We start from the raw sequence: 21,251 nt of genomic DNA, 5'->3' as shown, positions 1-21,251 counted from the left end.
CATCCGGAGCAGCGCTGCCAACGGGACACCGTCCACACTCATTCACTTGCTCCCATCCGCCGTACATCAATACCCAGTGCCAAAGCATACCTTTACACAAACACACAACGACCCGCTGTCGGATGCACCCACTCCCCGCCGTGCCCGCTACCTCACCTCCTGAGCAGCGCCCGTCCTGACGCTTATCCGAGGTTGGGACCCGACCACTCCAAAAGTCTTCCATCGACCCACGACAGCCAAGGTTCTCTGGTTCCACGTCCCAATCCAGACACATATGGTATTGGGCTTTTATCATAGGCAACGTTAAGGGCTGTCGCCCGGCCTAGTGCGATGTGAGTAGACGAGGCAACAAACCTAAATCCCCAAGGTCATCAATCTTGCATTCAACCCACATTCGCATGCCAGACCCAGACAAGGCATCGCGCTCGTGGCAAAGCGAGTCAGAGAGACACTACTTCTGACCACCAGATGCGGCCTCCCTTTGACCACAACAGGCGTCATGCAGATGCGAGGCGGCCCCTCGAACGACCCTTTCATGCTAATCACGATCTCTACAGGGCTTCGAGATATTCCTCGAGGTATGACGGGGGAGATCGCGGGGACCGTCGTTCCAGATCGCCTCGCGACCGCTCGCCCGATCGTTACGAACGCGCATCGCAGTACAGTGACGGCGACCGCCGCCGATCTTCCGCCGAAGCGCGCTCCAACACTTCGGCCTTTGTGAACAACAGAGATTCATTCCGCGACAACCTACCCCGTGATCCGCCCCGAGGGCCTAAGGCGCTTTTGGACCCTCCCAGTGGCCCGAGAGGCGGCGGGTATGCCGGCGATTTTAGGGGACGCGGCAGAGGCCGCGGCCGCGGATGGAACCGCGATGACAGCAGGGATCGCGGACGGGACCGCGATATCGATTTCAGAGAGCGACGCGATGGGCCCTATCGAGATGAGAGAAGCCGTGAACGTGATCGGGACTGGGATCGACGGGATAGAGAGAGCTATCGAGGACGCCCACGATCGCCTGGTAGAGGGCGCTCACCACCACAGCGAGACTTTCGCGACAGAGATCCCCCTTTAGGCGTCGATGCTGAACGGTCTAGGCGCGGTTCAAGGGACGGAGGTCCGCCTTCCGCCGGCTCGTCCAACTCTGATCCCCCCTTCGGTATGGGTCGTGGTGGTTTCAGAGGAGGTAGAGATCGAGGACGCGGAGGATGGGAGAGAGGCAGGGGACGGGGTGGTTTCTACGACGAACGCGACCGGTTCGGGCCTCGCAGTCGCTCTCAGGAAGGGCGATGGGGCCGCGACAGAGACGACCGCGACCGTGGGGATCGATGGGGTGATGCTGAAGTTCGCAGAGATCCCCGAGACGAACCCCGTGATCCCCGAGATCGCGAGTTGCTGAGACCCAAGGTTGATCGAGAACGAGACCGAGGCATGTCTTCCCAAGCGCAGTCGCCAAACACCAAGGATGTCTCTCCACCGCCACTCGCCCCTTCAGCACCCGCATTTGGCACCGTTCCCAGTCGCAACGGCCCGGCCGACGGATCACCCATTATTGGCGGCACTGGCAAACTACCACCCACAGCCCCGAGAGCATTCAATTCGGAACGACCCGTCTCTGCCGGACACGGCGGCGGAAGTAGCGGCGGAGATTTCCCAGCACCTCCTACCGGACCAGCGAAAATGAATCTCATAGAGGGCAGCCCCCCCATTCCCTCCGGCCCTCGCGCTCAACAACAGAAACAGCAACGCCCCTCGAGTAAGCAGTGGATAAATCCAGCACTTACAGGGAAAAAGATTCCGGAGTCGCCCAAGATTATGAGATCGCAGAGCTTTGCACAGCAGCAACGTCCAGTGCCCTTCCGCCATGAAAGCGTCCCGGCGGAACAAGGCGACAACGACAGGCGTCCACGCAGTAGTGATGCAAAGGCTGACTCTCACAATTCTGCGACTGAAGGCTCGGTAAAGTCGCTTAATCTTCCGGAACCTGGTGAAATTGTCATCAAATCTGAAAGAGACAGCTATTCCGCAAGAGGCTCCATGGATCGAGATGTAGAGCATCTAGACGATCCTAGAGACACTGTCATGGGAGGAACCGACGGCCATGGATACGAGGAACGTCGGAATCGTGCGAGGCGCGAAGAGAAACTCGACACAGGGACAGCCGACAAAGACGACAGCGACGAGGGCTTGGTGGATGAGGACGAGGAAGAGAAAAAGGAACCACCCAGGCCTGCGAAGGAGAGCCGAATGTCGGTGCCGCGAGTAAGATTCCGTCTCCTACCCCAGGAACCCTCGGCGCCAGTCTCCGAACAGACGTCTGAATCCGACGACGACGAAGACTATGGAGAATATTTCGCCTTGGAAATCGCAAAGGAAGAGGCCGAATTGCAGAAGCTACAAGACGCGGCTGACAGCACCCCGGACAATATCATATCTCGCTACGCTACGGTCGCACACGAAGCCTTGGTGGCGCTTGTCACAGAGTCAGAGGGCCTGGTGGATATGCTTGGGCCGATCCCCGATTTTGTGGAACCCCCGAAAGAACCCCTCCCGATTCTGTCATGTGTTGAGGAGAAGCGCGAAAAGACCCCCCAGGTCTCGAGCACTGTTATACAGCAATCCAAATCATCACCAAAGGAGACTACTGCGGTACCTGGCCCTGTCCCAGTTGCTGTATTCGCGCCGAAGTCCCAGGAGCCCGAGGTTGAAGAGAAGGCTGAGGGAACCACAGTTGAGAAGGAGGCGGACAAGAATCCAGAGAAGGAGGCAGAAGAAGAAGGCGTGGTGACGGCCCCGAAGGTATCCGAGCAAGAACCGGAGAAGGAGGTGGAACCCGTCGTCGAGAAGGTCGCCGAAAAGCCCACTGAGAAGCCTCTGGAGCAGGTTGTCAAGAAATTTGTTGATGGCGCTGAGGAAGCCGCAGACGTTCCGGCTGAGAACAAAGCTGAAAAGCCTGCCACGAAGGCGACTGAACCCGTTGTCGAAAAGGTTCAGGAAGCCCCCATGGCTCCGACCTCTGATGAGCCGCAGCCGAAAACGGAGGAGATGGATATCGACGAGCCTGCTTCCGTTTTATCGGCGCCCTCGCTTCCTCAGCCATCCGAGCCGGTAAATGATGTAGATGTTGCTATGGAAGATGCATTCGAGCCTGAGAAAGCACCTGTGGAGTCGGTTGCCGAGCGCGAAGAACCCAGGGATCCGGTTATGAACGGTCAGCATCTCCTCCAACCATCCAGTGTGCCGATGGAAACTATTGAAGGCGACAAGGGCCTGCCCAGCACACCCTCTCAGATGGACGATGACGACGACAACTCTACCGAATCGGAAGATCCCGACGTGATGCTCATCGATAAAATCCGGCAGTTCTCGGCGACGCCCCCTATTGATAGCTTACCAGACTACAGCTGCCGCCCCTGGAGCCGGGACAGGGATTTCTTGCAGTCGCTTGAATCGGACTCGATGGTCGACGACTTTATTCTGCAGCAGCTCGATAAGATCTCGCTGGAGAAGATGGCTGGGCAAGGAGAAGCTCGCAAGGACTATGCCGAAAACTATATCAAATATCTCGACTTTACAGTCTCAAGCGATCCGATCGCGATCAAGAGCCGAGAAACCTTTATCAGTTGTTTACCGACACCCGAGAAACATATCCCTGTTCCCCCTCCTCCGGAGCTGAAACCAGAAGGTAGGGGAGCTGGCAGAAGATATGCGAGCGAACGGGATCTGGAGAGAGTGTTACAAGCATCCATGCGGGAAGATGAAGAACGGAAAGAGAGAGAACAACGCGCCATGCAAGAGAAATATCGCAGTGAGAAAGAGGCCGTCATTCCTGAGATGTACTGGACCAAGGAGGATCGCGATAACGAATTCTTCAAAGACACCACCGGCTTCACGCCTGTGGAGAAGCTTGTACCAGCATGGCAAATTATGCCACCAATCAACAACTTCACCTCCGAAGAAGCAGATCTCTTCGAGAAGAAGTATCTCACGAATCCGAAGCAATGGGGCGTAGTTGCTGAAAACGTACCCAAACGCAACTTTGGTACCTGTATTCAGTACTACTACCTGATGAAGAAGGAACTCAACCTCAAGGAGAAGCTTAGAAAGCAGCCCAAGCGCAGAAAGAAGGGCAGAGGTAAGACCCGCTCAAGCGCGCTTGTCTCGGAGTTGGGCAACGCCGAAAACGAAGGAGAGGAGAACCAAGAGAACGGCGAAAATGGAGAACGGAGACGGCCACGCCGTGCTGCTGCCCCGACGTGGGGCTTCGAGCAACCGCCTACGGATTCCGACAATGCCACACCAGCCGGCACACCTGGTCGCGGTCGCGGAGCCAAGGCGGATCCCGAAAAGGTCGACGGCAGGAAGCGTGGGAGGAGGGCAGCCAAGGATAAGGAACCGAAGGCACCCAAATCGCAGCAAACTCTTGTAGCGGCACCCACACCCACTTCAGGCAAGGGAAGGTCTCGCTCGAACTCTAGAGTTCAGAACACTGAGTTCCAGCCTCCTCCGCCTGTGCCTGTGGAGAACCGTCTGCCATCGCAATTCGAGGTTCCGGCCACAGGCGTACAGGCCCCTCTGATGCCAACCCAGCAACAGCCACCTCTGGTTGTCCAGGAGCGCCCTGTCCCTATCACCCCTTCGCCGATATCCGAAGTTATGGCGCCTCCATCACTTCGGCCAGAGCCGCCACCACCTCCTACGCAACCAACCGTTGCGACGTTCGACATTGCTCAGCCGCAACCCGAACGCCGTGCCCCCAGTCAGGCGTCAAGTTACTGGAGCGTGTCTGAAGCAAATGACTTCCCTGGCCTCCTGAAGTCTTTCGGTACTGACTGGGTAGCCATCGCGGGTCATATGGGTTCGAAGACAGCCGTCATGGTGAAGAACTACTTTGTCAGACAAAGAGACCAGGGCAAGACTGAGTGGGAACAATTTGCTGCTGAGGCTGACGCGAAGCGAAGCAGAGGTGAGAAGCTACCCGATCCACCACCGCCAACCGTCGGTGGACGAAAGAAATACGACTCTACGCCTGGGGCTTCGTCACATCGGCCTCTGGCCTCTGCGCCTGCTACTCCGGCGCCGCCGACCGCGCCCGAACCGCCGAGCGAACCTCCTGTCACCAAGGTCGAGCCTCCCGCCCAACAAACTGGAAACCCACCCTTTGGTCGCTTTGCCATGCCCATTACCCCGGCACCACCGACGCCATCAGCGCAACAGCAACAGCAACAGCAGCAATCGCAACCGCAACCGCAACCGCAACCGCAACAACCCCTAACCCAAGCTCCTCCTCCCCCTGCTGTTGCCGCCACACAGGCCCCTCCTCAAGCTCCTCAACAGGCGCCGATTCCAGTTCAGCAGCAGCCGGCTGCTCAGCCGGTCGTGTCACAATCAGGCTCGCCTATTGCTCGCCCACCAAGAGCACCGCCACAGCAAGCCTTCGGTTTCCAGGAGAGAGAGCGGGAATCAACTCAACCCCCTCAACCTGTCAGGATCTCACAGAAGCCACCTGCCACACCAATCACTGAGCCTGCTCAGCAACGACCTTTGGCTGCCGCACAACCTATTCAGTCTGTGCAGCCCGACCCATTGGTCGACCGACAACAGGCCGAGAGGCGACAAGAGATGGAGAGACAGGCGATTGAACGGCAGCAAATCGAGAGACAACAGATGGAGAGACAACAGCTTGAGCGCCAGCGCATAGAGCAACAGCAGATTGAGCGACAACAACTAGAGAGACAACAGATTGAGAGACAACAGATTGAGAGGCAGCAAATCGAAAGGCAGCAAATGGAGCGTCAACAGCTTGAGAGGCAGCAGATCGAGCGTCAGCAAATTGAGCGCCAACGCATTGAGCAGCAGCAACTTGAGCGCCAACAGCTCGAAAGACAAGCTATCGAAAGGCAGCAAATGGAGCGTCAACAGATTGAGAGGCAGCAGATCGAGCGTCAGCAAGCTGAGCGACAGCAGATGGAGAGGCAACAGATGGAAAGGCAGAAAATGGAGGCACAATCCAAAGAGCACCTGCGCCCGACTGAACGCACTCGCCTTAAGCAGGAGCCTGAGATGACGCCGCCGCAACACCATTACGAACCTTTCTCTTACGGCCAGCAGCCGGTGCGGAACGTGCCACCTCCTCGATCCGAGCCACCGGTGTCGAGACAGCCTACTGAACCGCCGCGGGCAACGGCGACCCCGGTCCCTCAGGGCTACGGCCAACCCATGCCTCAGCCAGGTGGAAGACTCTTGGGTGATCCTCAGCCGTCCGTCTCAACACCTCCCGGCCAGAGGCCTATCGCTGCTCAACGCCCGATGCCCACCCATATGGACTCATATGGCACTCCTCCCCAACAGCAACAGCCGCCGGCAGCAGCTGCCGCGCCCCCGTCTCGCTCGTCAGCTTCGGAGAATAGGAGATCCAACATCATGTCATTGCTCAACGACGACCCCCCAGCAGCTGCAGCTGCTGCCGCTCCCACACCCCCTCCTCAACCCAAACGTGTCAATGATATGGCTCAAATCAAGCCGTCCCCGACGCCGCCGCCGCAAAGCATGTCTAGAGGGCCTGTGGCCGCGCCGGCACCGACTCCCCTGCGGCCAGAGCGGGAGCCTCCTCAAGCATATCCTTATGGCCGAAATGCTCCCTCAGCCTCTGCGATGCCTCCTTTGAAGCCGACTTACACCGCTTCGCCCCAAGCGCAGCATATGAGTGCCCCGAGGTCAGCCATTGCCTCTCCGCACGATGCGGCGGCGGCAGTCGAGCGTGACTACTACCGCCATCAGTACCACCAGCCTCCAGCGACGAACTCTCCCCAAGTCGCGCAGCCTTATCCGCCGCAGCCCCAGTCTCGTGATCCTCGCGATCCTCGCGACCCCAGGGACTCCAGAGACCCTTACCAGCCTCAGACTGGATACCCTGGATATGGTGCGCCTACTTCCCACGCTGGCTCGCCGCCGCCTCAATATGCTGTGCATCAGTCGGCTTCCAGACGCGAAACGCTCCCCCCACAAGGCAGGGAATCAGCATGGCCTCCTGGGCCTCAAGGACACGCCATGGGCCAACCGCAACCGCCACAGCAACAGTCCTCTTGGCCGCCGGCGTCACACGCGCCGCCTGCGAAGCAATCCCAGCCGGCACCCCCTCCCCAGAATTGGGCCTCTCCGCATATGTCGGCCCAAAAAGCCCCTCCTGCGGGCTCGGCCATGCAGCAACAATCTTGGGCTTCCGGCCCGCCTCAGCAGCAACAACAACCGCCTCCGGGTCACCACATGTCGATGCGAGACGAAAGAGGCTCGTCCATGTACGGTCAGCTTCCTCCCCAGCACCAGCACCCAATGCAAGGGCGATACCCACCCGTCTCTCGGGCGCCGGAGCAAATGCCACCTCAAGCTCCACAGGCGTACCCGCCACGGTACGCATCGACGCCCGCGCCCAGGGATCCCCGGGACCAAATGCCACCGCGGAGCTACACGCCAGTGGGATATGATGCTCGCGGCCCGCCTCCTGGACCCTATCCTCCGGATCCTAGAGAGATGCAAATGCGCGAGATGAGCCGCGATCCCAGGGATCCCAGGGATCCTCGGGAAATACAGCATCAGGAGATGCTCCAGCGCGGCCAATTGCGTCCACAAGATGGCTACGGGAGACAACCTGATCGTTACGGCCGCTAGGCGTATTTGGTTCATTTATCAAGCATGTATCAAAGAAGAAAAACTTTTAACGAGGTGTATGGTGTGTCTTCTGGTTCGGGTACCGGAAGCATAAGGAAACGTAGATTCAGGGACGGTAGGAGACGTGTATTCATAGTGTTTCAAAACGCATAAAGCAGAAGAGTTACTTCAATGGAATTTCAGTCTATCAACCATACCTTGTCTTCAAAGTCGCCCATCAAGTCTGGTGTGAAGTATTCACCCGCACTTTTGAACATGATGTGTCTCACACATGTCATATTTCCAAGCAAAGCTTCTCTCATCATGTACACATGCCGTTCAAACTACTTGGGGCTCTGTTGATAAACATTTCGAACCACATCTTCCCAGCGGCGCCCTCATCATCTCAGCCTCGAATAGCTGAGCCCCCGATGTGATATATCGCGGCCAAAATCCAACACGTCGGCCCTTGTACGGTATGTAGTCCACGCGGATTTGCCCCCGAGACTCGAGGTATTTTCGTGAGCTAGTTGAGAATGTTCGCCGTTCTCGGCGTTGATGATGGATCCTATTGACTACCGGATCGAGGATCCGGTCGACTTGTTCTCCATCACTGGCTCCTTTCGGCTGCTTTCCGTCTTCAAACTACTTTTCGCCCGGCGCCATATCGGTAGATGCCCAGTCTACACAGATTCAGAGCAGGGAGTTCGTGATGGCAGTGCGAGATAGAAGAGTGAAAGTTCAAATTCTATAAAAGGTATACAAGCTAGTCTTTTTTCACATTGTGTTCATCGCAAGAGACAACCCCCCCCCCCTCGGATACCAAATCACTGGTCATCCTCGAGCCCAACCATCTTCAGACTCTCAATCCATAATTTCTTCTCCGCCGCGGGGTCAAACGCGGTCGGCGCATACCCGGGAGCCAGCATACCGGCCTCGGGCGCAACCTGCTCCGCCTCGGCGCAGTTCTCGAGGTACTTGCCCCCCTTACCCTCCCACTCCTTGGCGACGGCGGCCCAGACGGATGTGGCGGCGCCCTGGGCGGTGCTCTTCATGATCTTGGCGATATGCGGGTCCTTGATCATCACTGATATCTCGGGCGAGTGCCTTTGGAGGGGCGTCTCGATGCCGCCGGGCATGAGGCTGAGGGCGTGGAGACCCTTTGCGCCGTAGCGGCGGTCGAGCTCGTTGGCGAAGAGGATGTTGGCGAGCTTGGCTTGACCGTAGCCTGCCCAGGGTTGGTACTCTACGGTGTGGTCAAAGTTGAAGTCTTCGAAATTGATGCGGCCGCCGCGGTGGCCTGATGAGGACACAGAGATGACGCGAGAGTTGAAGGATGGGGTTGAGGAGGCGAGGAGGGTTGGCTTTAGGAGCTGGAAGAGGAGGAAGTGACCTATAGATTTCACGTTAGTGGGCGTGGATTTCGTTTCTGTTGCTTTGAGTTCTTACCGAGGTGGTTGGTGCCGAACTGAGTTTCGAAACCATCTACTGTCTTTCCCTTGGGACAAGCCATGACTCCTGGTTGTAAAGTTAACTCATGAGAGACTTTTGGTGATTCAACATCACATACCGGCGTTGTTCACAAGCACGTTCAACTTGTCAGACTTGCTCAAAAACGTCTTGGCGCCCTGTCTGACACTCTCCAGGGAGCCGAGGTCCAACTTGATGACCTCGACCTTCCCGGGCTTGCCGTCTGAGAGGATGTCCTTGACAACCTCCTCACCCTTTGCGACGTCGCGGACGGTGATGTAAACGTCGGCACCGGCAATGTGGAAGGCCCTAGCGGTCTCGGGACCGAGACCGCCGGGGGAGCAGCCGGTGACGATGACTACCTTGCCGGTCCATTTCCCGACGAGATCTTGATCTTTGATGATTTGGATTGCCGAGGGACGGCTGTCGTTGGGGCCGGAAGTGGTCTTGTGTTGTTCGGCGTAGGGTGCGAGGACGGTCATGGTGGCGAAAGTCTTAGTCGGGTTGTTGATGCGGAGCTGCGGACGTGTAAGTTTTCTGTGTGGTGAAAGTTGTTGGCTTTTTGTGTCTATGTATTGAATGTGACTGCTGATGTGTCTGAGTTGAATTCGAAATAATGGAAGATTTCGTGAGTATATATATCGTGATGCCATTGTGTTGAAGTGAACTGTGACGGAGGGAATGTCTCATGGAGATGCGGACGATGCGGCCGCATCGACCGCACGCGATGCGGATTGTCTGGAGCTAATCGGCTTAAAGCCGCTTTATTAGCCAGGAGTTTCTGGACTTTGGATTTACAGTTTAGCGGCATCGATCCCCCTGCCCATCTCCGCCGTATGGTTGCACCAGATGTGGTTGCTGTATATGTAAACTTTGGAAGTTCATTAGGTATAGCCGTATCTTCATGACTTCGCAGACGGGGAATTATTGACCATTGCTCATATTGCTTGACAGAAGACATCTCTCTGCCAGCTCGTTGGATCTGGTCTCCCTTGCATACTCCGTGCGCAGCAAATTGCGAATCGTGTCTGCAGACATAACTCTTTCCTTGCCGCCTATCGTGCGAATATAGGTCTACATTACATAACACTCCGCTAGTCCGCAAATGCCGGCATCATCGTGCAGGACGCGGACGGATTTAAGAATGAATAGGGTTGGAGCTGGGAAAGGTGAAGTACCGGTATTCAAGCCGGAAATAGGCGATAAGATGGCGGCGGCTTACATAAGGAAAGTGAAAGCACCTTGAGGCACGTGATGACGGGATTAAGGCCTCGGGTTGGGTGGCTCGTGCATCTCGACCCGCTCGACCCGGAAAGCATCACCCCAACGCCGTCCGTCCCATGTCCAGACTCCAGACCGAGATGACGCACCGAGAGCCCATGCCGCAGACTCAGTCTGATAATGATTAAGGTGTTCTGACAGCCCGGGCCTGAGGTCCGGGACAAAGTCTCGAAGTTCAAAACTCGGGTTGATGCCGAGGCCGGTCTTGTCTGTGATTAGGACCTGGGACAGCTTTGGGAAGCTCACCCCTGCTCCGTCCTAGGGACCCCCTACACCTTTTGAGGCTGTTCGTAAGTCCGGGGTGCCTAGGGCTGTGCAGGGCGAAGCTTCAGTGCCCCAAATTGCCAGGGACCATGGAGCCATTTCTAGCATGCCAGGGGTGGTGAGCAGCTTCCAGAACGATGTTTCGCGGCACGATGGTTTTGAACTGCCTACACTGGAGAAGTAAGTTTGCGAGAAGAAGCTGAGGCAGAGAATTGGCTGGTGCGCTTCAAATAGAGCGCGATGACCAAAATTATTGAAGAGAGTCTCTGAAGCCGCTAATGATGGCATGCGAGTCTGGTCATGAAGACGTTGAAACACCACCGCGGCTGTTCATCTGCAATGTAACAAATGCGAACTCGGCTCACGACATTGTCTGGCAGGAAGCACTTTTGATGTTGGCAGCAGACCTTTTTTTCGTTTCGGTTAGCAGTGAATATGACTTGCTTATTCTTATGGGAATTTGCGAATTGATGGAGAGGATGCTAATGAAAATGGTACACAGGCACACAGGGTCGAATTGGTAAACATGGCGAAGATTCTACGATTGACTCGTCACAAACTTGGCAAACCACAAAATTCGAGGGTCATTCTTTCTGCAATGACTATTCATGGTATCAGTTTCCGTGCAACCGGTAGGCATTTTCACTTCCCACTTCCTGACGCTCCTACCCAGATCACTTACAAGGCTCCCTCAGGCGTGTTAGGGTAAGGTAGAGTTTAGACTCTGAAATCGCGTTGGAGGCATTCCCCGCACCTTCCCAGCCCGCCAATCGTCCCAGCAATCACTCCCTGGTCCGGGGCACCCCTCCCCCTTCCAAGTATCTCCCCTCAAGTCTACTTACTCGTCAGTACCTCCTCACAGTCCCGGCCGCTAATTCGAGTCGAATCAAAATATATGATCCAGAAAGCTTCGTTGGGTGTCAGGAAGACGCAATGTTGGCTACTGCTCCCTTCGCCGTTGGATGCCTGTTAGTCAAGGAAGCAATCCAAACCAAATTATCCCCCAGATTTCCGCTCAGACACCGTTATCCGACACGCAAGCCATCACGACGACTGGCCCCCAACTGGAATACCGGGCTGTCTCTCCCACTGGCTCATCTCAAGTGTGGCTCAGAGGAAGAGGCTGTCCCACCAGGAAGCCCTCAAGTATCCGTACATGGTACACCCGCCCCTTGTACCGATCCTCTCATCTTTCTAACGCCCCCCCTGGTAGACAGCCCACAGGCCAGCGGCTGAGCAGTAGGTAGACTACCCAATCGCTACCAATATCAACACACCGGGGGAGGAGAGTGAAGCGAATCCCACACAGAGCGCAAATAGCCGCCTTCAGAGCCTGATCCATTGCTGTGCAAAGCTCAGCAGTCAGTACTCACTGGGACTTGCCATCTTATACCCATCTCAACGTGCGTTTGTGCACATGGGAGGCTGACTGTACGCCCCAGACACCTCTCACACTCCGAGGAAGAGATGACGACGAAGGGAAGAAAGAAAGGGCACACGACAACAAGACAACGAGACAACGGAAACAACGGCGGACCAGCAAAACAAAGTTTGGTTGGCATAGACAGATCAAGGGACGTGTGCGGTGTCCATCTCTGGCCGCATAGCCCCCCGCCACATCGGGCCCCTCCACCAACAACCAGCCTTCAGGTCTACCTACCTGAGGTAAAGTACCTCGACAAAGCTGTGGTCTCTACTCCCTCCACCCTCTATTACTCGCCAAGCTGAGTATGCTAGTTGCACAACGCCATTCGCAATCCACCGCTCATCCCAGAGCTTCCCTGGCCTGATCTGACCGAACGAGCCTTGTGTGCTGCTGCTACCGTTGCTACCGCCGCTTATGTTTGCCTTGGGAAAATTGATGCAGAAGCGAGAATAAGCTGCATCAGCCCAGCTGCATCCACTCAGAGCCTACCTTAGGTGCCCTGTTTGGCTGCTTCACCTTGCTGAGGTACACAAGTCGCGCGACCTTGTGGCTTGGGCTGAGAGGTCTTGTTTCTGCTGTTCGCTGCTCTCAATCCTTCTTCTCCCCCCCATTCCGCACTCTCTCCAACATCCGCCCGCCGGTCCCATCTCCAGACTCCGGGATAGGGCGCCGCTTCTCCAACCCCTCCGACTTTGCGCCAACTCCCATCTCGACGCTGGACCGCGCACGACAACTCCCCACAGCGCCCGACGACGCCAAACTCAGGCTACAGGCCAACTGCGATCCGTCCATGTAATGCCGCCGCTTGGCCTTGCGCTCTGCTCTTGCTGTTGCACGTCCCCGATAGCTTGGACTCAACTGTCTGGACCCCACACCCACCAGGCGGCAACGCGCGCAGCGCCTAGGACGCACGACTGCCGCCCACCGACACATATGAGAACCTCACCTGCGTCATCCGCCCAACGCCCTCACCACTTCCACGCCGACGAGAGACGCATCTTGGACTCTCTGGCGATACCGCCAGCATGGCCGCCTTCGTGAGGGTTTCTGGTCCGCCCAACAGCAGCTTCCTGGTCGGCTATCCGGGCATTTCTGCGACGCTAGTACGTTGGACCCTCTGTGATGACGTCGGGCAGGCTGATATGGTCGAATTCCCATTTGCGCGCCGCTTGCTGACACAGTCTTTGCTTGCAATATAGCCCCGAATCGAAGGCAAAGTCGAGATCCGTCCATCACAGGGCTATTCCATGCCCGTTTCCGTTTCGCTAGTGCGCATATGTCTACAACGGAGAGAAACGATACACCCCGCCGCCGAGAATGTTGCGAAGAGACACCTGGGCACCCCGAGAAGGGAAACAACGGATGTGGTCGGTAAAGAGCTACTACTTTTCAGATGTCAATCAGGAAAGGATGCTGAGAGCGTCATTGCGATGGACCTGCCGTTCGTCCTATTCATCCCATTTGGAAGAGGTGGCGAAGAAACGAACCGACGAATACCCCCAGCATCATTGCAACTCCCTAGCCGAACGGCCGAGACGTACTACGAGCTTGTTGTTACCGTGCAACAAGGACACACTCTCCAGAACAAATACTCCTTTCCAATACCACTACAGCGATATGACACCTTGTCGACCTTTGGCATGTACAACAAGCCCGAGTCGAGGCAAGTTAGCGACGCAAGCGTTGTCACACTGGGTATCTCGGTTCCCAAATGGAGCTACGGCCCGCTCGACCCGATAACAGTCTACATTAAACTAGTACCCAATCCCGACTGGATGAAAAAAGCGTTGAAGGTTACGATTCAGAAGATCACCGTCACCATCGAGGAGGAGATTACGTACAACCCAGAGGGCGACGAGCCTACGAAGAAGATCAACAAAGTCGCGAAGAACACGCAATTGGTCAATACGAAAATGCCCGAGGCAGGATACGCAACAAATTTGGGTTTGGTGTTTCCATCCAAGGACTTGCGCGATCCGGATGGCATCATTCGCAGAGGAAAACCAGCGTTTCCCCTCTATGAAGTTACTTCATTCACAACGAGCTCAACTTTGTACAAGATTGAGTTTTACTTGACTGTTAAGGTATGTTGATTACGCTTTGCGACATACTTGCTCACGCTCACGTTCTTCATCAGGCGCAACTAGGATCCACCAGAGATTTGACTGTCAGGCAGCCGCTGGTGATTTGCCCAATGGACCAGCAAGCATGCAAAGAGGAAATGGACGCTATTGAACAGGCGGCCAAAGACGCCTCGCACGTCGATCCGAATAACCCCATGCTCCCTGCCCGGGCGATCGTCCTAGCGAATGACCGAGAATCTCTCCAGACATTGGGGCTATGTCTGGTTGGAGGGCAGAAGAAGCCGCTGATTGAATGAACAACGGCTGGAATCGTACGGAGTATTTGTATGAATTGCGTGGCGGAAATCTTGGCGTCGGGCTGCGGGGTACGAGACCGGCAATATGAGAGGGCTGGCGATGTACCCCGTAACAGCAAGCTTACATCCGATATGGCTGGTTGGTTGGTTGCATCGCAACTTCCATTCTCAGTCGCAGATGTGCAATGCTGCGACCCGCAACAAGGCCGACTCAGCCGACTCAACTGTTTGAGTTGAAGAACGTGCTTAACGGACGAGGAGTCAAAAGGGGACAGGATTGATGGGGTGGCGCGGGAGCGGGTTACCGATTCTACGCCAAATATACTTGGATGGGAACATGAGTTATGAGGGAACGATACCCTCGATGATTGGTTTCTCGCGTCACAACCAAGGGCCTGCTGTCGGCGTTTACACAGCGCTGCGGTAATTCGGCAGGACATGGCATCATCACGGCACGGCACGGCGTTGGCGGGATCTTCCGGCTGAAGAACACTTGAGAGAGCCGGCGAAACTCAGGCTCCTTTGGCATTTTGGCGGAGCACGTTTGGATGCAATATCATGAGACGACGAAACTTGGACGAGGTGGTTGTGTGTTGAGTTGCAAAACCGAGACTTTTGTTTGAAGCTGTACATATTGCCTACGAATAAGAGACGTAAGAGACAAGCAACTCGGAGGTGAGAGATCATTAAAGAAACACCTGCTTTTCAAATATGATCTTCGAGTGCCCCAGAGTTTATCATCTGTGGTAATAAGATTAGAATTAAGTGAACCAGGAGTTCAAAGTATTTCAGATACAGATCTCTAGGGGCTCGTAGGCCGCTATTCGTTGAATCGGTTTTCATGCAAGAAGACAATCGCGGTGCTCAGGATCAGCGGAGGCTGGATTGAGATGATGAGGCAGATGAGAGCCGACCTCTGGCAATTTCCCAAGGCAAAGTTACCATTTGTTTGCGCGACGTACTTCTTGGAGAAAAAGCCAGCCCGTTCGTTACCTGAATTAGTCCCGAATGATCATGTTGGATTGGGGTCCGCGAGAAAGAGGGGGGAAGGAGCGGATGTGGATACACGCATTTTGGGGTGAGATCCAAGGTTCCTTCGACGCAGGTCCGCCGGCAGCAGCCGCACGCTTGTTGCTGTTGAAGAGACTGGGTTCAGAAGAAGGATTCACATTGTTCCAAATAAGCCGTAGGTTCGGAATTGAAAAGAAGAAAGATCACGAGGCAGGTAGGTAGGTGGGTATAGCGCTTCATAAGGTATCTGGCATACGGGGATTGTGCAAGGTGGCGGCGGCATACTTGAGGAGATTATCGGTGCTTCATGCGGCAGAAGGGCATCTGCGAGAGTAAAGTGCTGAGGGTGGCTGGAATACTCGAAAATACCAAGGTTTTCTATTTCGAGCGCCGACTGCCAGGCATGCCGTTTTCTGCTTTCGCAAAGAACGGCGCCGCTTGTCAACTCCAGACCGGTGCGGAGCCGGTCCGCTTTGCCTCTACGGCTGAAATGCCCTCCGCATCGACGGGATCTTCATGGCATAGGCTCAATACGTTGGGAATCCCGCTTCGGATCTAGGCCGTGGTATTGATATCCTTCTCACGACTCCCTAGTCATCCACCTCCATGCGGTCACCGTTTTCCTTCTCCATCAAGTCTATCCTCCTGAGGATACTCTCCTTCCATATCCTATAGTCTCTGCGCTTCTTGTCGCTCAAGAAATCATACCGGTCCAGGAACATCGTGTCCGCACCACGAACGGGCGCCTTGTAAGTTTCGTCTCCCCGGCCATGGCTGGCGGCAATCGCATGGCCCACCTCAATCACATCGCCCAGACTGCGGTACCAATCCGCATCCAACCAGCCGCGTTCCGTGACCTCCCGCACCGCGACATCAAACTCCTTTGTCTTGACCGGCGCCCAGCCCTCCCACGCCTCGTCCTCGTCCAGACCCCGCGCGTCGACCTCCTCCCTCGCCTTACCCAAAAGATCCAGAACCTGCTTCCGCGCGGGCACATAGTTCTCCCGGTCGACATCCTTGCCCGTCGCGAGCTTCCGGACCTGCTGCGCGACGAAGAAGAATACTGCGCCGCACAGCGCAGCCAGGTTCTCCCGCACCCATGTGTCGCGCGTCCTCCGCCCGCCGGGCACAACGACGTACTCCATGCCCGCGAGCATCGTCGGCCCGAGGTGCTTCTGGTTTGTTTCCCTGCACATGTAGCGGATCGTTGGCTGGATCCAGAAGTGGAGACCCGACTTGTCGGACGGGTAGGCGACTTTGCCTGTTGATTTTGTCGGCGTGTTGGGCCCGCTGCCTGCCGCCGCCGCCGGGTTGCCCGTTCGGAACTGCGCCAGGGATCTATCCTTTGTCGGCGTTGGCCGGTGCGGTGTCCTGACGGGGGAATCGACGCCGTGGCGTTGCCTGTTGCGCGGGGTGCCGTTTTTGCCTGGGGTGCGGTTCAGGGCTGTGTTGGGGAGGATGTTGTCGAGGTGGCTGTAGAGGCGCTTGTAGATTCGGGGGGGGATTGGCGGTCGTGGTTCGATTGGGGGGAGGTCCAGGGTGATTTTGAGTCTTTGGAAAGGTCAGCAGCTGTGTCGAGGAGAAGTGGCGGGACCTCACCTGTCGCAGGCAATGTGTGCGCAAGCGTATAGCCGCCCGATTTCTTCGTCTGCCTTTAATGTGCTCGCTCGGTGTCTTGATTGTGCTAGTAGGGAACCCGCGAGCTCTACCAGAGACGGCGGAAGGACTGAGCCGTGGGTCGGCATCAGCGAGAGGAGCGTCTGCTCTATGGATCGATTCATTGTGAGGGGGGTTGCGCGGGTTGAAAAGCTTTCGGCGCAAGACGCGTCGAGGCGCGTGAGAGCTCAAATTCTACTCTAGGAGAGTGTCTACGGCACGGTATATGCGCGCCTCGCTCAATTCTCGTTGAATTATTGAATGCTTCCTATCCTGGTTAGCAGGGTCGGTCGTGGACGGAGTCGGTCGTCGCTGTGTCAAGCTGGAAAAAAAAGGGTTTGGGAGCTGAAGTGGTGTCGAGAATGGGTTTGTTGCGTCACCGAGGCACCCATGGGAACCCAAGCTTAATTGGCACGTCGCGACCCCGGGTCTAGCATGTTTAAGCCCCTGTCAATCGCCGATCCGTGCATCTGCCGCTCTAAGAGGCCGTGGTGGCTCCCCTGAATCTGGCCATGGCGGACGCCACCTGTTCCTGTGAATATTCCATTACCCTGTGCCTGGTTCTCCAGTCCCCATTCCAGTCCGCGGGTATCCTCAGCAATTGCCAATCCACGCCGCGAAGCTCCCTCCTCGGCCCAGCTTTTTCTGCTGTTTTTTGGAACCTTGGTCACCCTAAATAAGGTATTTGGACACCGTACCCATCGACCTGCCCCCGAACCTTTGTGGCTCTTTGTTTAACCTCATCGGCACCTAGCTCCCCCCATTGTGTACCTTATCTAAGTGTCTGACCTTTTGTCTGCGATTATTACACGTGTCGTCAACAATCAGCAAAACTTGCGACTCCATCTTGAAAATCCCCCAAGCAGCCCAGCGATACCACAATGCACACCATTTACCTCGCCGCATTGGCACTCGCCAGCCGCGCCCTCGCTCACGGCGGCGGCGACCACAGCCAGAAGCCCATAGTTGACAAGAATGCCGATTGGATGACGAAGCACATGGCTGGTATGCACATCACAGAACACCAAGGTACCTGAAGGTAGGCAATTGGGGCGCTGACGATTCTTGTCTCTCTGTAGAGGAACACCACATGGAGGGCTGGGATTCGGCCTCCTTCTTCACCCTGCACGACTACAACAGCGACGGCGTCTGGCAAGGCGACGAGATCCTCCGTACATACGGCCTCTTTGACGAGACGAATCACCACGTCTCCGAGGAGAAGCGCTTCGATATCCTCCACAACCTCATGGAGCTGCTCGACGCGAACCACGACGGCAGCGTCGACCGCTCCGAATGGGACGCCTTCATCGCCAGCGGCAAGACGCTGCCGGACGTGGGCATGGGTCCGGGGCACCATGGCGACGACGAGTACGAGTACGAGATTCATCACTGGGAAAAGTAAGTAGTGATTGCGGTTTCCGGGTGATGAGCAGACAAGAAAGAGGGGCTGACGGCAAACTCCATCTAGGTACCACGACGAGAACACCAAGCTCGAAGACCTGACGCACCCCGAAGATATTGAACACTTCAAGAAGCATGAGCAGATGGAGGACGCGCAAGAGAGGCAAGAGCAGCTCGACCACATGGCAGTCGTGGAGGATAATATCCCGCAAAAGTTCCGTCGGTCATAGCGCTCGGTCCCTGTCCGAGACGAGGATGACAGATGACGGGGTGATGTGGGCAGGACAGGATTGACGACGTCGACGAGCAGAGAGATTCATGATGATCATGTAACGCTACTAGATCTTGTAATATGTACATCAAAGACGCAGTGCCAGACATCGGGCGCGTACGTCTTGACTAATTCGACATGCTCGACCGTCGCGGCTCGCCCGCCGCCCTCTGCCGTTGCCGCCCAGCCGTCGAAAAGGCGTTGGATCTGTGCGCGCCGCGGTTCTATCTCGTGGACGCCGACGTTCTCGTGGAGATGAAGCCAGCAGTCATTCTCGGCAGGTGTGGTGATATCCCACGCCGGTCGCCAAGTAGGCTCGCTGGTTGGGAGAAGCCCGCCGTTGACGTGCAGGATGTCGACAGCTGTGCCCGAGGCTCGCATGTCTGCTATCCTGGCACCGGCCTCTTGGTTGTCCTGGAGGAAGATGGTGATTTGTTCATCGCCTGTCAAGAGGTCTGCGGCAGGTAAGCGGAGGTCTTCTTCCCTCTGAACGACCTTTACCCGCCAGCCGTTGGCTACAGCACCGCGGCGCAGTGCCTCAACGCTCCATGGGTTGAGTTCCCAGCAGAGAACCCTCAGTCCGAGCTTGGCGTAGGAAAAGGTGAAGTAGCCGATGCCCGCGTACAAGTCCACCGCCCAGTAGCTTCTGAGAGCAGCGGCCGGTAGTTGCCGGCGATGAGGCAGGGTGTCTGGACCGGCCTGGCTGTGAAAGTCAAGGAGACGCGTCTTCTCCTTGATGTTCCCCCGGCTGAACATGGTCCATCGAGGAGCCCATGTTTGGTGAATGCCGTTCTGCTTGGTCGACACCCAGAAGGCTCCCTCAAAGTCCTCAGGCGAGGGGTTGGCGGGGTTGCTGGAAGGGCCGAAGTCGCCGTGGAGGATCTTGAGCCCGCTTGGAGTTCGCAGGATGTTTTCGCTCTTGTCGGCGATCACACCATCCGCGTCTGTGATTGTCTGCAGAGGGATTCCTTCGTTCACGGCGAGATGCGTCAATGTGGTTGAGCCAGTCTTGGAGACGTCTCGGAGGATTGCGTCCCACAGGCGATGAATCTCATCCTCGCTGATGTCTGGGTGGTTGAGGAGGGTTCGCCATAGGCCCTTGTTGAAACTTCCGCTCGGGAGCAACAGCATGGGCTCGTATACTGTGAACCGCTTGGGCGTGTGCTGGTTGAGTAGGGTCTCGAGCTCGTCTGGGCTGTTCCATGGCTGTGTTTGCGGAGGTACTGAGAGAAGCCAGGCTCTGGTGGCTGCGGATATTGGGTTTTCTGGCTTGGGTTTTTTGCCTCGTGGTTTCTCCTTCCGATCTGTCATAATGATAGTATTTATAGTTGAATGGTGAGAAGAAGTTGCGAGCGACTAGGTAGACTCTTCGACATAAGAAATTGTTAGACCTTCATTCGGCGCAGTACCTTATGCAGCCAAAATCATTGGTGTTGCGACTCATTAGTGCGTTCAGACAACTTTACAGGGGTCACAACGGCTGCCACCTTGAGGACCGCTAGAAACAAGTGCCTTAGGAGTGGGGTGCCGCCAACCAAACGAGCCAGAGTCAACTCACTCATCTGCACTGTCTTCTCATCGTCGCCTTCATCTTACCTTCAAACGAAGTTCTCGAGTGGCCGAGTGAGAAGATGGACGCACCAACTTTGCCAGCGCATTTGCGCTATCTTAACGATGCTGCTCATCTCCTTAGGGCGTCGGCCCCCGAGACCTCGGCGTATCTAATGAGCCACCACAACGAGCTCATGTTCATCAACGATGTTGAGCAAAACGACATTCAACGACAGCACGTCTGCGGCGCCTGCGGTCACATCATGAACCCCGGCCAGGGCAGTTCGCTCAAGCTCGAAACTGAGAAGGCGTTGAAGAGGAAGAGGCGCAGGGTCAAGACTCAAGCATCCAAGACAAAAGCTGAACTCCAGCGGCGGTCTGGCACGCGAAAGCTTTTCAGCTGTGGAAAGTGCAACCGCACCACCAAGATCTCGTTCTCTGCGCCGCCACCGGCCGTGAGACGCCGATCCAAAATTGAGCAGCTGCCCGCGGCGAAGAATCAGCAAGCCGCGGCGGGCGAGGCAGCTAAACCGGCCACGTCCAACTCTAGCAGCAAGAAGCGTGCGAAGAATCGCAAGGCCGGGTTGCAGGCTCTGCTTAGCCAAGCCAAGACCTCGTCCTCAGGTGCCAGGAACTTGAGTCTTGCCGACTTTGGACGGTTGGGATGAGAAAGGCTTAAGCACGCGCTTCACAACACGCGAACGCTGGAGTACTTACGGCGTCCAGCTCCGCGATCCTCTGTCAGTGGCGGCCATGACAAACCAACGAGCGGGCGGGCAATTCTCGGGAATATTCTCGAAGGTTTCCTGCCTTGGGAGGAACCCGGGGACCCGCTCGATGACACACATCGGTGCCCGGCCTGCAGGGCCTGCAGCTGCGATTGCCCCTCCAAA

At 56.3% G+C, this 21,251-nt stretch overlaps 7 protein-coding genes across 7 annotated transcripts; 4 read left to right on the top strand and 3 right to left on the bottom strand.

Annotated features, from left to right (window-relative positions):
• Positions 1-468: 468 nt before the first annotated feature.
• Positions 469-7,668, top strand: CORC01_12183 (myb-like DNA-binding domain-containing protein; the record flags this gene model as incomplete). The annotated part of the gene is made up of 1 exon (XM_022623804.1): positions 469-7,668. One exon carries the CDS (start codon positions 469-471, stop codon positions 7,666-7,668), a length of 7,200 nt encoding a protein of 2,399 aa, XP_022469703.1.
• Positions 7,669-8,474: 806 nt separating this feature from the next.
• On the bottom strand, positions 8,475-9,599 carry CORC01_12182 (short-chain dehydrogenase; the record flags this gene model as incomplete). Its single annotated transcript, XM_022623803.1, has 3 exons — positions 8,475-9,040; positions 9,097-9,165; positions 9,218-9,599. 3 exons carry the CDS (start codon positions 9,597-9,599, stop codon positions 8,475-8,477), a joined length of 1,017 nt encoding a protein of 338 aa, XP_022469702.1.
• Positions 9,600-13,113: 3,514 nt separating this feature from the next.
• On the top strand, positions 13,114-14,468 carry CORC01_12181 (arrestin; the record flags this gene model as incomplete). The annotated part of the gene is made up of 3 exons (XM_022623802.1): positions 13,114-13,191; positions 13,288-14,172; positions 14,226-14,468. 3 exons carry the CDS (start codon positions 13,114-13,116, stop codon positions 14,466-14,468), a joined length of 1,206 nt encoding a protein of 401 aa, XP_022469701.1.
• A 1,601-nt stretch (positions 14,469-16,069) lies between these two features.
• On the bottom strand, positions 16,070-17,260 carry CORC01_12180 (origin recognition complex subunit 6; the record flags this gene model as incomplete). The annotated part of the gene is made up of 2 exons (XM_022623801.1): positions 16,070-17,030; positions 17,079-17,260. 2 exons carry the CDS (start codon positions 17,258-17,260, stop codon positions 16,070-16,072), a joined length of 1,143 nt encoding a protein of 380 aa, XP_022469700.1.
• A 756-nt stretch (positions 17,261-18,016) lies between these two features.
• Positions 18,017-18,766, top strand: CORC01_12179 (uncharacterized protein; the record flags this gene model as incomplete). The annotated part of the gene is made up of 3 exons (XM_022623800.1): positions 18,017-18,140; positions 18,215-18,533; positions 18,604-18,766. The coding sequence occupies 3 exons, from the start codon at positions 18,017-18,019 to the stop codon at positions 18,764-18,766; spliced, it is 606 nt and encodes a 201-aa protein (XP_022469699.1).
• Positions 18,767-18,861: 95 nt separating this feature from the next.
• Positions 18,862-20,118, bottom strand: CORC01_12178 (tRNA wybutosine-synthesizing protein; the record flags this gene model as incomplete). The annotated part of the gene is made up of 1 exon (XM_022623799.1): positions 18,862-20,118. One exon carries the CDS (start codon positions 20,116-20,118, stop codon positions 18,862-18,864), a length of 1,257 nt encoding a protein of 418 aa, XP_022469698.1.
• A 320-nt stretch (positions 20,119-20,438) lies between these two features.
• On the top strand, positions 20,439-21,026 carry CORC01_12177 (RNAse P Rpr2/Rpp21/SNM1 subunit domain-containing protein; the record flags this gene model as incomplete). Its single annotated transcript, XM_022623798.1, has 1 exon — positions 20,439-21,026. One exon carries the CDS (start codon positions 20,439-20,441, stop codon positions 21,024-21,026), a length of 588 nt encoding a protein of 195 aa, XP_022469697.1.
• Positions 21,027-21,251: the final 225 nt, after the last annotated feature.

The sequence above is a fragment of the Colletotrichum orchidophilum genome, assembly GCF_001831195.1.
Source record: "Colletotrichum orchidophilum strain IMI 309357 chromosome Unknown Scaffold_145.1, whole genome shotgun sequence".
Lineage (NCBI taxonomy): Eukaryota > Fungi > Ascomycota > Sordariomycetes > Glomerellales > Glomerellaceae > Colletotrichum > Colletotrichum orchidophilum.
This window is presented reverse-complemented; position numbering and strand designations above follow the sequence as displayed.